This window comes from Fusarium falciforme, chromosome 1 (assembly GCF_026873545.1).
Source record: "Fusarium falciforme chromosome 1, complete sequence".
NCBI classification, from domain to species: Eukaryota; Fungi; Ascomycota; class Sordariomycetes; order Hypocreales; family Nectriaceae; genus Fusarium; species Fusarium falciforme.
This window is the reverse complement of record NC_070544.1, coordinates 4,660,409-4,673,255: the sequence shown is the minus strand read 5'-3', so window position 1 is coordinate 4,673,255 and position 12,847 is coordinate 4,660,409. Positions and strand designations below refer to the sequence as shown.

Sequence of the window (12,847 nt, the reverse complement as noted above, 5' to 3'; positions counted from 1 at the left end):
CCTTGTTTCCCACCCAGATAATATCGCGCCATCCTCGCTTCTCGACCTGGTCCAGTTGCTTCATCAGAATATTCCTGGGGCATGCATCGATGTTCACTACCTGGGGTACAACCAGCTTTCCTGTCTCTGTCTCGTCGACAAAGAAAATATAAACTCGCTGATCAGGACTGTAAGGAGGAACTCGGGAAGCGTCGACGCTGGTCAGGCCGTCAGTGATGATCCTGTGGAGGAGTTCCCACCCCTTAAGACGATAGGTATAAAGCTCCGAGGCCTTGGCGCCATCGGCAAGGGGATGGGTACGCACGAGTCGTTGCTCCCTCATCTCTTCCATATCGGCGAGGTCTCTGAGTGCAGATTCATCGTCGCCTGGGTGGCCGTCGTGTGCGCTGCAGAGCAAGGAACGCTCGGGAACTCGCCGCTTTCCTGCCTCCGCACCAGCATCTCCAGGTCTATCCTTACAGTCGGAGCCCTCTATAGAGTTTGAGCTAGACCAAGGTGACACAAAGGGACAATGCTGCGCGATGTTCTGCTGCCACTTGTCAAGAGATTGGATATTGAGCTCGACGAGCTGACGGTTGTCAGGGCTGTCAATGGGCATGTAAAGCTTCAGGCTGCAGGTTGAAGACATGGTGTCTGAAGACGAATGGGGAAGGCCTGGAAATCTGAGCTTGGTATTGGGGGATTGTTTGACTACTACGGTAGTTGAGTTCTTTTTATCTCTCTCGCCAAGCTTTGCCAGGCGACGTTCAAGTAGTAGAATCAAGGATGTCAGTAGATTGTGAGTGATGAGGGTGAGAAGCATTTTGGCAGCAGAACCCATGCTTTTATGTACATGTACCATAAATATTGTTCACCACATCAAGAACAATGGCTTTATTCTGTGCGTGAAGTGCCAACCTAAGAAGTGTTCCGCTCGCGAAATCAAAGAGTGAGTAGCTCCTTTGTAGGTTCTAACAAAGGGAGGTGATGACACTGGATCCATGTCTCAACAGGAAGACCAGTCTGAGAAGGAACTGTGCATTTCAACATAGGAAGGGTCAAAGGATAGAGGGAAGTATCTATCCATTAGCATAAAGACGAGGGAATAGGTAAATGGATTACCTATGTCCTAGCATAAAGATTAGAGTATTTAAAGGAACTCTGCAATGTCTTTAATCAACTTTAGACTGCGTTTACCTCTTCTAAGACTACTATCATCTAGAAGTAATAATTGACACTGGCAAGGATTTGCCAAGACTCTCCTTCCTGGGCTTGACTGTTGGAGCGAGTGCCGGGGGCGGCTAGGTCGAATTGTCTGTTCAGTGCAGCTGCTCGTTCAGTTCAGGACGAAACATACCTGCCCAGTACGCTTGAGATGCTCAAGCATTGAGGTTCGAGTGTCTGGTGCGAATTGGTTGAGCATGCTTCCATCCTTGTCCATCAGGGTCATGACGGTCGGTGGCAACTGATTCTCGTCCCTAGCCATGGCGACAGGACGGAGAGTCTGGCCGATAACTTGGAGCGCATCAGCCTTCCACATTGCGCCTGCTTCGTCCAGTACTACAGCGTCCGCATCCGCTTTAAGACTCTTGTATGGCTTGGTTGTGGAAGCATGGGGAGTAGTACAAATTGCATGTGCATATTGTAAAATGCACTTATAGAATTCCTTGACCTGTTTTATGGCGCGGGTTTGGACGGCAGTCATGATCGTCTCGGGAGTGGCGGACTGGGAGGCGTCATCAAGAGAGACTGGCTTCGCTGCCTTCTCAATCTCCGTCAGGTCATCGAGGGTCATTCCGCCTTGGACTAAACGACGAAGCACGGCATCCAGAACGGAACCTTCTCCTGGGATATCTTGATCATGAAGGCTCTATCGCTTCTCCTTTAATGCGTCGTCGGTGCCAGGGCAGGCGAGATCCACCGGTCTCACGAGTACTAAGACCTCGAGTGTCTTAGATAGGAACATATTCACATTGCTCTGGACACCTCCAATGATAAGAACCTCTTCCGCGCCACCATCGACCTTATTTTCGTCAAGGGCAGCACGTACGTCATTTCCATTCCATACTTACTGGTCAGGTTAACATTAACTTCTTGTTATAGGAATAACCCTGGTCTCGCTCACTCAGTCGAGGTTGAAGAGTTCGATGATCCTTCCCTGAACTGTCTTCACCCCATGAAGCTCCTTCTTTGCCATGCACTCAGAACAGGGGCTGTCCGTGAAACATCTTGGGCAGAGCTGAGACAGGCGGCTAGGGAGAGACCCAGCAACAGGGTGATCTGGGCCTACCCGAATAGACCTGTCATCTGTGCCATTGCGGGTGACTCCAAGCTTACCCTCGACCGGCCCTCCCCTGTGGCCTCTGCCCAGGCGACTCTAACTCAAGCTGCTCAACTGATTGGCATTGCTGCCAAAGTCAAGACTCATGACATCCGCCGGGGTGCCGCTCGACAGTCTGCCCATCTCGAGAACAGCATTTCTGGGTCTACGATAGAGCAGGCTCGCATTGCCATCGGCCATTCGCACAGCAGCAGAGATAGTGGGGAGATAGAAGACTATGTCGGCCACCTGGATGACCACAACTGGACGAATAGGGCTAAGCAGAAGCTGAGACAAACCGCCAAATATCAACTGATCTTCGCCTCAGAGCCGTATAAGCCTAAGCGGAAGAGAACATCCCAGGAGCTCGATCAGGTCTCAGAGAGATGGGTCTTGATCCACACGACAAGAAGGATCGGATGAGGGCCTCACAAAGGTCACGAGCCGCCGGTTACGACAAGTGGGTTGCTTCTGAGCGTGCCAAAGCTGACATCCGTGTTCCCCAAACCACTGCCCTGGTGAAGCTAGGGAGTGGCAGCGACGCAAACAAGGAAACCCGCCCGTCCCTTTCACGTGGAGCAAATGCATCTCCTATTCGACAAACACGTTCATCGGCTTCAAAATCAGACTCGGGCGTCACAAAAGGCCTCATTTCCCTCCCCAGCGGCCATCAACCAGCCACTCAGGACGGGAGAGATGAGGAAGAGGAATACTAACAGTACTCTCTAGAGACACTGGAGATGCAGGCTCTCCACGACTACATTTTTGACGGTGATACGGAGTCTCTCACTAACATTGACGAGATAGCTTCAGTTTTCACACAAGATGTTGAAGCCATTTCGTGTGCAGTTGCAGGCAACATCATCGACGCTGACCCGAAAGCCTTCTCGGATTTCTTTGCGTCAGTCAATGTCTGCCGATGGGAGTATAATGTCCCAGGACTACCCTCTTCCGCAGATCAAACCGGTAGCAAGGAAGTTTCAACGCGCTTCATGCATCAATGTACTGTCACTCTTTGTGCTCGAATTTTCTTCACTCGTGCCAGGCGGGATGAGCACAACATTAACTGTCAAGCTGATGATGCGCAATCCTTCGAATTCACCTGTTCCATCTATGGAAAGAAGTATCCTACTGAGGAAAAGGTCAAAGTGCACATGGCAGAACACAACTGGACCCCTCGAGCCTGCTCATGGCCCGGTTGCCAGGACGAAACCGTTCACCAAGCGAGAAACCAACTCAGGGCTCACACTGCCCGAGCTCACCAAGACCTTCCCACAGATTGTTGGCTTTGTGACGCGAAGTATGAAGGACCTCTCGCACTCAAACGACAGATTCGGAGGCAGCATCCTGAGGTGACTGAAGAAGAGCTTGATAACATCATGCCCATTCAAAAGCGTCAGGCCCACAAGCAGAACGCTTTCAAGCCACGGCGATGCTCGTTCCCAAACTGTCCCTATCAAACTATTTTCGGCTCTCGATCGCAATACCGGGACCACTTGAAGAATCATGGCGACAAAGGATCCACGTTGGACCAATACGTGCAGGACAACCCAGAGGAACTCCGGCCAAACCACGCCTCCAAGGGTCAGGGCCGCCAATTTTGAGCCCCAGAGATGCAACCATCAGGTGAAGAGCAGGCTAGGGTTGACTCGAAGTGTAGGAGGAGTGTTGGTGTTTTGGCTGGGATAATGGGCAGTGCGTTGCAGCTGGCGAGCTGTGGGTTGGATGGTGAGGGAGGAACTCAACGGCGTTCTCACAACGTACCTGCCTTATGTTCTTCAAATCCTCATCAAGATTCAAGTATGATTTTATATTAAAATATATATAATTTTATAAGCTCCTTTAAAAAGTTCTTATATAATTTCTATAGAATATCTTCCAATTCTTTGTTCGAAACGACGTGCGACGGAGCAGCTTTATATGCCCGTTTAGTCGCCAGGATTCTTATTGTGCTCTCATAACCGCTCTTGTGATTGCGTATGGTGAGTAGGAAAACAGCAACAAGGGAGCGGAGAAAATATGTGCAAGTATGCAGAGGAGAGCAAACGGTTCCCAAACGCGAAGCCCGGAGAGGGCAACTGAGCTGAGGAGAGGGCACTACATTGCAAACCACGGATATCTGGCGAAGCCCGTTTATATTTGACAGTTTGCTTCAACTTATGATTGGCCTTGTTTGTCCAGTTGTTATCGTCAACGCGGCTGACAGTCTCCTCTGACACACGTGTGTTTGGTCATGTCTGTCATGATATCACCACCATCCCCCCAACACTCACTCAAGGAACCTTGATGGCCCGAGTGAGTCCAATCGCCATTGAAAACATCACCGTTTTGGCCGTTCTGCATCACGATGACGCGGTTGTTGTCTCGGAAGTACTTGAGAATGTCGCGGAAGATGTTGGCTTTGATCAGCTCGACTTCGCCATCCTCTCCTTCTTGGGCCTGACTGGTTCCTCGGTCGATGGAGCCACGACTGCCGACTGGCAATGGGGTGCATTTGCCATTAGCGACGAAAAAAGACAGTGGGGGATGAGAACACTTTGTGATGAGCATATTCATGGATCAACAAGGAGCGGCACTTCCATGACTGAGGGCCTTGGTCAGCAAACTAGTCAGTTGAGCAGCTTGACGTAGAGTTATCAGAACAACAGCCACGGAAGAGGGATTTCCAAGAAGAAGCTTCTTGGAGTTGCAAGCAATGGCGCAAACGACAGGTCTCGTTGGGTGGGGTCAGCCCACCCGTTTGTTGAATGTGAGCATGCGACCTTTGAGATCCATGTACAGACGAGACTGGCGGATCTCGCCAGCCCTGGAATAGACGACACATTGAAGGAGAAGCGAACATGTTTGTGAGATCCAAGGTGGCCGGTTTTGGTTAACAAAGGAACAATCGGGAAACTGGCAGCTCGCTACAAATGTACTGGTGCTGGTGAAGCGAAGTGGTTTTGAGCCGAGTGCCGACTGGATGTTAGCCAGTTGCCCCGAAAACTTGCAGAGCTTCATGGTATTGTTGTGGATGGGAATTCTTAGCTATCCTGCAATGTTTGCGTTAGGTATGCGGTTGCTACCACGATCCTTGCCGCAGAAGAACTGTTGAAAGATGTTATCTTCAGCCGAGCCAACCTCGCATTTATCTCTCAAGGTATGTAACTCGAGGGAATAACTGAATACGGGGATGGTATCGGTATCTCGTCTGGTGATGCCTACGCGGATCCGGTGCCTGTCGGTAAAGAATAGAGTGTCAACGTCCCTCTCCACCCCCAGAACGAAGACGATAATACGTTTCTATTGTCCTGGGACGAGTATGTCCGTGTCCCCATGGTGTCGAGGGCATAGAGGAAGGCTCTTGTCACCGTGACGGACAGACGCTTCTTGTGACGGTGATATCTTCAGGGGAAGCCGCTTGTGTGTCGAGTGGCATGCAGCCTTGTCATAGGAAGAGCCTCATAGTGGAATCTAACTCAGTAGAATTCTTAAATCTTTTATTAACATTACATGAACAAGAACGTAAGGATTGAGAGGAGTCTCGCTCAGGGAGCACATGATATCACCGCCAAGCTGGTACTTCACATTGAGAATAGTGAAGTTGGTGTGTTGAATATCTGTGTACCTTGGGCAATACTATGCTATCCCGCTGCCCGAATTCTATTGCTTGCATTCGCAACTCTTCTTTTTCGTTTCCGCAGAAATAATAACCGACTCGCTCTCCCAATATGCTTCCAAAAGCTGACCCATCCATTTCTCGCCCATTGCCTTTGGAGATAAAACTTCCAAGAAAAAGTCCTCCAGTTCGTCATCATTTCCACGCACATGTATGTAGTGTAGGGGTATGAAAATCGAATAACACAAGTGCGCATCAAAAAAGAACCACCACTTAACCACCTCAAGACATGGCCGAGTTATAGTCTCGACATGCCGCGTCCCCTCAACCAAACATATTTCCAAAGTATGGCTGCTAGCCAACTCTTTGCCGCTTGGACACCCGCTCAGGAGTACCGTCTAACCCCAAGTCATCCCGAAGGATCTCTTCAGTCCCTGCTGGGCTAGGAGTGTTGGTATTTCCACCGTGCGGAATTGCATGTCCAGGGTGTAGCGATGAGTTCTGGTGAGTCGGATCCGTGTCGAGTGTAAAGTTGAAATCATTGCCGTCACCACCGAAATGACCGTCGTTGAGAAAAGCGTTGCTGTCAAAGTACTGATCAAGGTCTACCGGTGGGGGGTCAAAGTATGACTCGCCTTCACCGAGGCCAGGGATGTGTCCGGATGGGCTTAGCGGGCCAAGCAGGTTGCCCAGCTCGCTGATCTTGGCGTCTTGTTCACTTTGCAGGCGTTGCAGTTGCTCCAAGTCAACCTGGTTCGTATTGATTTCGTTCAGAGAAGGCGGCGCCATGGGCGGTTGCATGATAGGGGACAGTGACGGAGGAGGATGAGCTTCGGCGGCGGGAGGCGAGACCGAGGCTGATGGGGGCATAGCTGGCATCGTCATCGGCGGGGGGTTGGAAGAAGGGATGTGAGGAACAGTCGAGGCCGCAGACATAGGAGTTGCGGCAGGGGTGGATTTGGCAGAGGGCGCAGACGAAGATTGACCAGCCATGAAGTTGACTAGCTTGCTTCGCTGGTCGTTGCTTAGAGTGTTGGGTGCATTTGCGACAAGCTTAGCCGCCTCCGGAAGATCCAGGCCGTGCGTGTTTGTTGCGTTGTGATCATTGATGATCTTCATCATCTGCTCATGGGGGTTTGTCTCGAGCTCTTGTCGAAGGCTGGGCGAGGTTGTGTCCGTTGGTGAGCCCTCAACTAGTTCAGTGACGTGGCCCATCTCTGGATTGTGATGGCTAATACCAACGGGCTGATAGTTCGAGGTCGGAGTTGATGATGATCTTGCTGACTGCGATCGGCCGTTCTGGTTCGGGATTGGAGGAAGCAGTCCACGGGCCTTCTTATGAGGCGTGCTGTACGCTGTCGGATCCATTTGTTGAATGAAATCTCCCAGATCAACCACGCTTCCATGCTGTGCAGGCTGCTGGCCCTGGTTTGTGATCATGCTGGATATGATGTCGCTCACGTTCTGCGAGTTGCCCTGGTCCTCCAATGTTTTCCTGAAGACATTGGCCAGAAAGTTGAGGATGGCGTTGATCGAGTTCTGGTGACGGTCGTGCTGGGTCTGGAACATGACGGCCTGGTTGTACAGGTCGTTATTGTTGCGTTGCAGCCGGTTGATGGCACCGAGAATCAACTTCTGTTGCTCGCGTACCTTGGCCAGCTCGTCTCGTATCAATGACATCTCCTTCTTCGGCAAGGGCTGCGATTCGGCCCCAGCTGGCAAGGATCGTGCCGCCTGTGGGTTGGAAGAGCCCAGCCCTTGACCGAGCGTCTCCTCGTTCCCAACCTCCTCCTCACTGTCATTTTCGCCCTCAGCGTTCTTAGCTCCCTTCTTTGCTTTGCTTCCACTCTTGGGCTTGTTGATGAGCCACAGAAGGTTGGGATGGCCTCGCCGGAAGTAGGGGTTAGAGTACTCGCTAGGACTCTTGTTCTTGCGTTCACTAGCCCGCATCGAGTTGTCCGAGAGCCCGACACGCTTGTGGAAGCCGTACATGTTGAGTTGGCGGACGAACGATGCATAGTTGTTGTGCTTGAACAGTTCGGGGATCAATGTCTTGGCAAACTCGTCTTCGTCAAGCACGATGAAGGAATCTCCCTTTTCCGACCACCGAATCAAGTCCTCGTTCTTCCGCTCTTCAAGAAAGCTTGTCATGGTCAGCTTGTGAAAGCACATCAAGCAATCATGGGTATCTTACCTGCTCAGCTTCTGCACAAACGGCGGGATTTGTTTGCGTTTTGCTTGTGCCTCCCTCTTGGCTTTTTGTGCCATCTCCTCCAGCAATTCAATGTTGTCCTGCTCAGTCATGTTCTCGCCAGAATTCTGTTGCAATAGGGCATTCTCGTCTCCAACAAAGTTTCCCCACGTATCGACAGAACCATCAAAATTTGCTCGGGAATTGGTTGGGATCAGCGCCCGATTCATCTGCCGTCGAGCAAGTGAGTTTGAAGGTGTCGGCACAGGCTGAGGAAACTGCGGCTGCGCCGGAACCAGTCCAAAGTTGCCCACTTGGCCATTTCCATCCATCAGCCCATCCACCCCGTTCACGAATCCCGAAGTATCGCCCAAGCCATTCCATCGTAGTATCTGGTCGTTGGCTGCATTCCCCGCGTTGTATTGTTGCTGCATCTGCTGCGGGAGAGGCATCATGGGCGATGCACCAGGAGCCGCTCGTTTTCTGGGGTTGGGTGCCGACATGAATCTCGGGATTGGGAAGTTCAGGCTTCCTGAGCGTGACCGGATGTGGTTTGGGGAGCCTGGTCGTGTTCTCGATGCCTGATCTCTGCGGGTGAGATTTCAAGGCTGCTGTTGGTTGCCTTTTCAACAAGTCTGCCTCACAGCCTCGTTTTGCTGAACGGTGGAATTTTTGGCGAATCGTCACTACGGCGTGGTCAGAAGTCGGGAAGATTTGTTCGGGTGGTTCAGCGATCTGTGTCTCTGGCGCGCAGAGTCGTTGGTGATAAGCACTGATAAGAGGGTCCTTGAACGGTCGCGTCGGGTTTTCGAGGAAGGTTACGCAGTGTGCGCGGGATCTCAAGTAGTCGCACGAGAGTGTTGGAGGACTGTTTTATCGCAGCTAGGTCGGTTTTAAAAAGGTTGCCTGGAAGAAGCAGAATTGATCGAGGACAACGGCACAGCCTGGCAAGACGATCGCAGGGAAAACAACGGTCGAAAAAGAAGCCAAAGGATGCTGCGAGTCGTCTTTTCTCTAGAATATCTAGTGGACGTGTTGGGATGCCTCAAAGCAAGCTTGGTTCGCGGAGCGCGTCGGGCGAAACTTGGACAAGACGGGAGGCGCTTCGGGTGGTTCGCTCTTGGTAGCCTTGTTTCGTTCAAATCAAGGATGGATCATGTGCTGCCGCGACATACCCATTCTGGAGTGCAAGATAAAGGGTGATGCACAAACCAGAGATCAAAGCAATGAGTCGCGCCGTTGAAAGAGGTGGGCAAGATAATGATGATGATGGAGTTGGCGGTCGCGATATGGGTCCCTCGGAGCGTTTGGGGCGGGCGGCTTCAATTGTCAAATCTCTGCCGACCAATCAGGGCTGTTCGCGAAAGACTTGAGCCTGTCGTTTTTCACGTGATTTGTCTCGGTACTAATTTCAAGGTACAAACGGTATCTCACTTTGAGGTCTATGTCCTGCTAATCCCTTTTTAATTCTTGGCTGTTCTTTTTTAATGTCTTTAATATGGTTCATCTGATCTCTGTCTGCATATCCATTCATGTAGCTCCATCCCTCTCTTTTTATTTATTTTTTTTTTTCTCTCGATAAACAATTAAAATCTCATCGCGATTGTGTGATCGACACATGTCATCGTCAGTGTGGAGACGCGACATGATGCCACTTCTCTTCAACGAACTGGCGTTGGCGTCATGGCCAGCCAAGTTAAGCAGGGGCATAATGAACCATGACCGTGGACCATGGTTGCGCTGGGGTATCGTGGCCTTTCCTATTGCATCCTTTGACAACCTCCGACCTTGTAGCTCCCCTTCTCCTCCATTATTATTTATACACAACAACGAAACCTGATTCGTAGCTCAACTCCAAGCAATGCCATCTACTTTGCACCTCTTCCCGCCAGAGACGCCGCCTGAGCCATCTTGGCGTTCCTTGCAGCGTCTCGTGCTTGATCCCATGCTCTCCCTGTCTTCCCCTGTCTCGCATCACGCCCTGCCCGCTTCTCTTCCTTGAGATTTCGTGCTTTCTCGCGTGGATCAATCACCACCAGCTCCTCCTCAGCCTTCTTGCGGTTGCTGAGATCCTTGCCCAGTTTATCTGCCGCGAAGCTCAAAGAGTGTGACATCCAGCCCTCGTCATCGCTTTCCTCCTTCTCCTGCTTGTCCCATGAGGTGCAGCTCTGGCAGTTTGCAATAAAGTGCAAATCGCATAACTCAGCTTCATCATCTGCAGCTTGAGTACCTCCCTCCTCTTCCTTGACAACGGGCGCTGAGGGCTCATTGTCCTTTTCCGGGGGCGCCCTGTCCAGCCTAGACTGAAAGGCCTTCAGCATGCGAAGTGTCTTTGCATCCTCAGTTGCTGATGTATTGCTGGCACCGGGCCTTCGCTTGCGGCCCCTGATAGATGTCTCAGGGATCATGGACTCCAGCGCAGTCTTCTTCTTTTCTTGCACAGGCGCCTCGGTGTGAATGTTCCGTCTCATTGATGCCTTCAGCGCTGCCATTTCCTCATTGGCCCGCTCCAGAGCAGTCTTCTTGGGCGGTTCGGGCTCGGGGGATTTGTACTCCTCGCGCTGGCGCGCAGGTGGGCTGTGCATTCGTTCTGTTTTCTTGTGTGGTTCTGGTTCCCTCCTGTCCTCCTCATCTTCCTCACCTTTCACTGGCAACTTCTTCTTTGGTGCTTCCTCCTTTTTCGCCTTTTGTTTCACGGGTTTCTCCTTGGGTGGTTCCTCGTCATGGTCGGCTTCCATGACAATTCTCGTATCAAACTTTTTCTTTTTCAGCACTGGCATGTCTTCGTCACCCTCCTCGTCCCCAAAGCTGAGAAGCTGCTTTCCTCCCTTCCGCTTCTTCTTTTTGTCCTTTGCCGTAGTTGTCTTGCTTGGCGCTTGGACGGCAACCCGGGATCGCTTCTTCATGTCGTCGAAAGGGTTCACCAGGATCTCTATCCTCTCGATTTTCACAGGGTAGACTGGTCGCTCTGTCGCCTCGTCCACCTCTGCCTCGCCCATTTTCGCCAAGTTATAGATGGTATCGCCAGCGATTCGACCGAAAAGGGTGTTCTTGCCGTTGAGTTCATCTGCCTTGTCGAGGGTAAAGAAGAATTGACTGCCATTCGTATCGGGGCGCGATTCGTTCGCAGAACCCAGCAGACCTCGACGGTTAAACTTGAGACGTGAATGGAACTCGTCCCTGAAGTTGATTCCCGTTGGCCCTGCGTTCTTTCCCTGACGCTGGTCCATGGGCCACGGATCCAGGTCGCCACTGAATGCGCCTCCATCGTATATCGATTCTCCGCCGTTGCCTGTACCTGTCGGATCGCCACCTTGCAAGATGAATCCGGGAACCAAGCGATGGAAGATGGTATTATCGTAGTAGCCGTCGAGGGCCAATTGCAGGAAGTTGCGACATGTTAACGGAGTCTGCTTTGCGAACAGCTCGACAGACAGCTCTCCGCGATTCGTGTGGATGATGACCGACGCAGTGGGCTGCGGCTCGAGATTATAAATCGCCGACATCTCGAATACGTAGCCCCGTCAATGTCAAGGTCGATCGCCTAATGTCAGGATAGAAAACCGAGGTCGCGTGTTGAAGGTCGTGAAGGTCGAAGTTTCAAGTTAGCTCGCGTCAAGCTCCAGGCTTGAGCCGCAAGATCGGCCCACTCTTATTCCTTATCGATAAGATTCATGTTAGAGGTACGTACCGATCAGCAACCCGACCTCAGTGATGGCAATCAGAGCTTCATCGGGCCACAGAGACGTAACTTAGACTGAAATAAATAAATAAAAACATAAAATAAACAAACCATACTCCCAAGTCTTTATACATGAGCTTAGATCTATAATCATAAGCCTTTCATGCTGTGATTTGCGGACTAAAAAGGTAGAGTATTGGCGAGACACTGGAATCTTGGTGAGGCCACTACGCCAATTTTTTTTCTTGGGTCACTGGCTCACCCGCTGAGATGATAGGTGCCTACCAACTGATCCATGACAACCACCTCGCTCGCTTCTCATCCATATCAAGCTATTTGTACCAGCTGGCCCTGATGGTAGTGAATTTGGCCAAACTTGAAGATAATAGAAAGATGCTGATCTAGTTTGCGCCGCAAATTCCGTCAGAGAAGCCGTTGTTGTCTTGCGACGAGTGTTTTAGCCGGCTGCTCAGAGTGCTTCGTTCAGGTAGCTTGTTCTGGCACATCAGATATACGGCAGCTTTCCCGTAAATTCAATAATCCGTCGGTAGTTTTCGGGTGAACCCAAGTGTTGAGCTACCTTCTCGTCTAGCACACAGTTTTGTCAGGTAGTCAGGACATTGTCAAGTTCCAGTGGGGGCAGTCGTGTATCGTTTGTTCGCGTTAAGCTCTCCATCAGCGGGAAACTTGACTCCGGAGACAAAATACACCAATAGTTTCACGTTGGTTTGACCATGACAGCCACACTGTTTACACCCCCTGGTATGGGTCACAAGCAGCCATACTGCATTTATCCATGAGACCCGTGGGGGATTCCTTGTTTGGGCTTGTGCAGCACAGGTGGGAGTCCTCGGAGAGGGTGGTACAAGAATACCCGGCTTGAGCCAAACAGTTGCATTTTATCTTCCTTTACCAAGCTGCCATATGCAGTTATCCATGCTAGATGGTCCCTGTAGCATATTGATCCTTTAGACGATCAGGATATTGTGACGGAGCTGGATGGTTGAGTGAAGGCATGGAATTAGCCGCCAATGGGCGATGCAAGCGTTGACCTAATGCTCCTCTAGCTATCTGGAT

The 12,847-nt window shown here is 51.1% G+C and overlaps 4 protein-coding genes across 4 annotated transcripts; 1 reads left to right on the top strand and 3 right to left on the bottom strand.

The window, feature by feature from the left end:
• Nucleotides 1-1,315: 1,315 nt before the first annotated feature.
• Nucleotides 1,316-1,774, bottom strand: NCS54_00131700 (Hypothetical protein; the record flags this gene model as incomplete). The annotated part of the gene is made up of 1 exon (XM_053146946.1): nt 1,316-1,774. One exon carries the CDS (start codon nt 1,772-1,774, stop codon nt 1,316-1,318), a length of 459 nt encoding a protein of 152 aa, XP_053002921.1.
• Nucleotides 1,775-1,866: 92 nt separating this feature from the next.
• Nucleotides 1,867-3,903, top strand: NCS54_00131600 (C2H2-type domain-containing protein; the record flags this gene model as incomplete). The annotated part of the gene is made up of 5 exons (XM_053146945.1): nt 1,867-1,911; nt 1,979-2,025; nt 2,083-2,631; nt 2,682-2,830; nt 3,029-3,903. The coding sequence occupies 5 exons, from the start codon at nt 1,867-1,869 to the stop codon at nt 3,901-3,903; spliced, it is 1,665 nt and encodes a 554-aa protein (XP_053002920.1).
• A 2,348-nt stretch (nt 3,904-6,251) lies between these two features.
• On the bottom strand, nt 6,252-8,591 carry NCS54_00131500 (uncharacterized protein; the record flags this gene model as incomplete). The annotated part of the gene is made up of 2 exons (XM_053146944.1): nt 6,252-8,040; nt 8,092-8,591. The coding sequence occupies 2 exons, from the start codon at nt 8,589-8,591 to the stop codon at nt 6,252-6,254; spliced, it is 2,289 nt and encodes a 762-aa protein (XP_053002919.1).
• Nucleotides 8,592-9,956: 1,365 nt separating this feature from the next.
• NCS54_00131400 (Peptidylprolyl isomerase) lies at nt 9,957-11,594 on the bottom strand (the record flags this gene model as incomplete). Its single annotated transcript, XM_053146943.1, has 1 exon — nt 9,957-11,594. One exon carries the CDS (start codon nt 11,592-11,594, stop codon nt 9,957-9,959), a length of 1,638 nt encoding a protein of 545 aa, XP_053002918.1.
• Between the last annotated feature and the right edge of the window lie 1,253 nt (nt 11,595-12,847).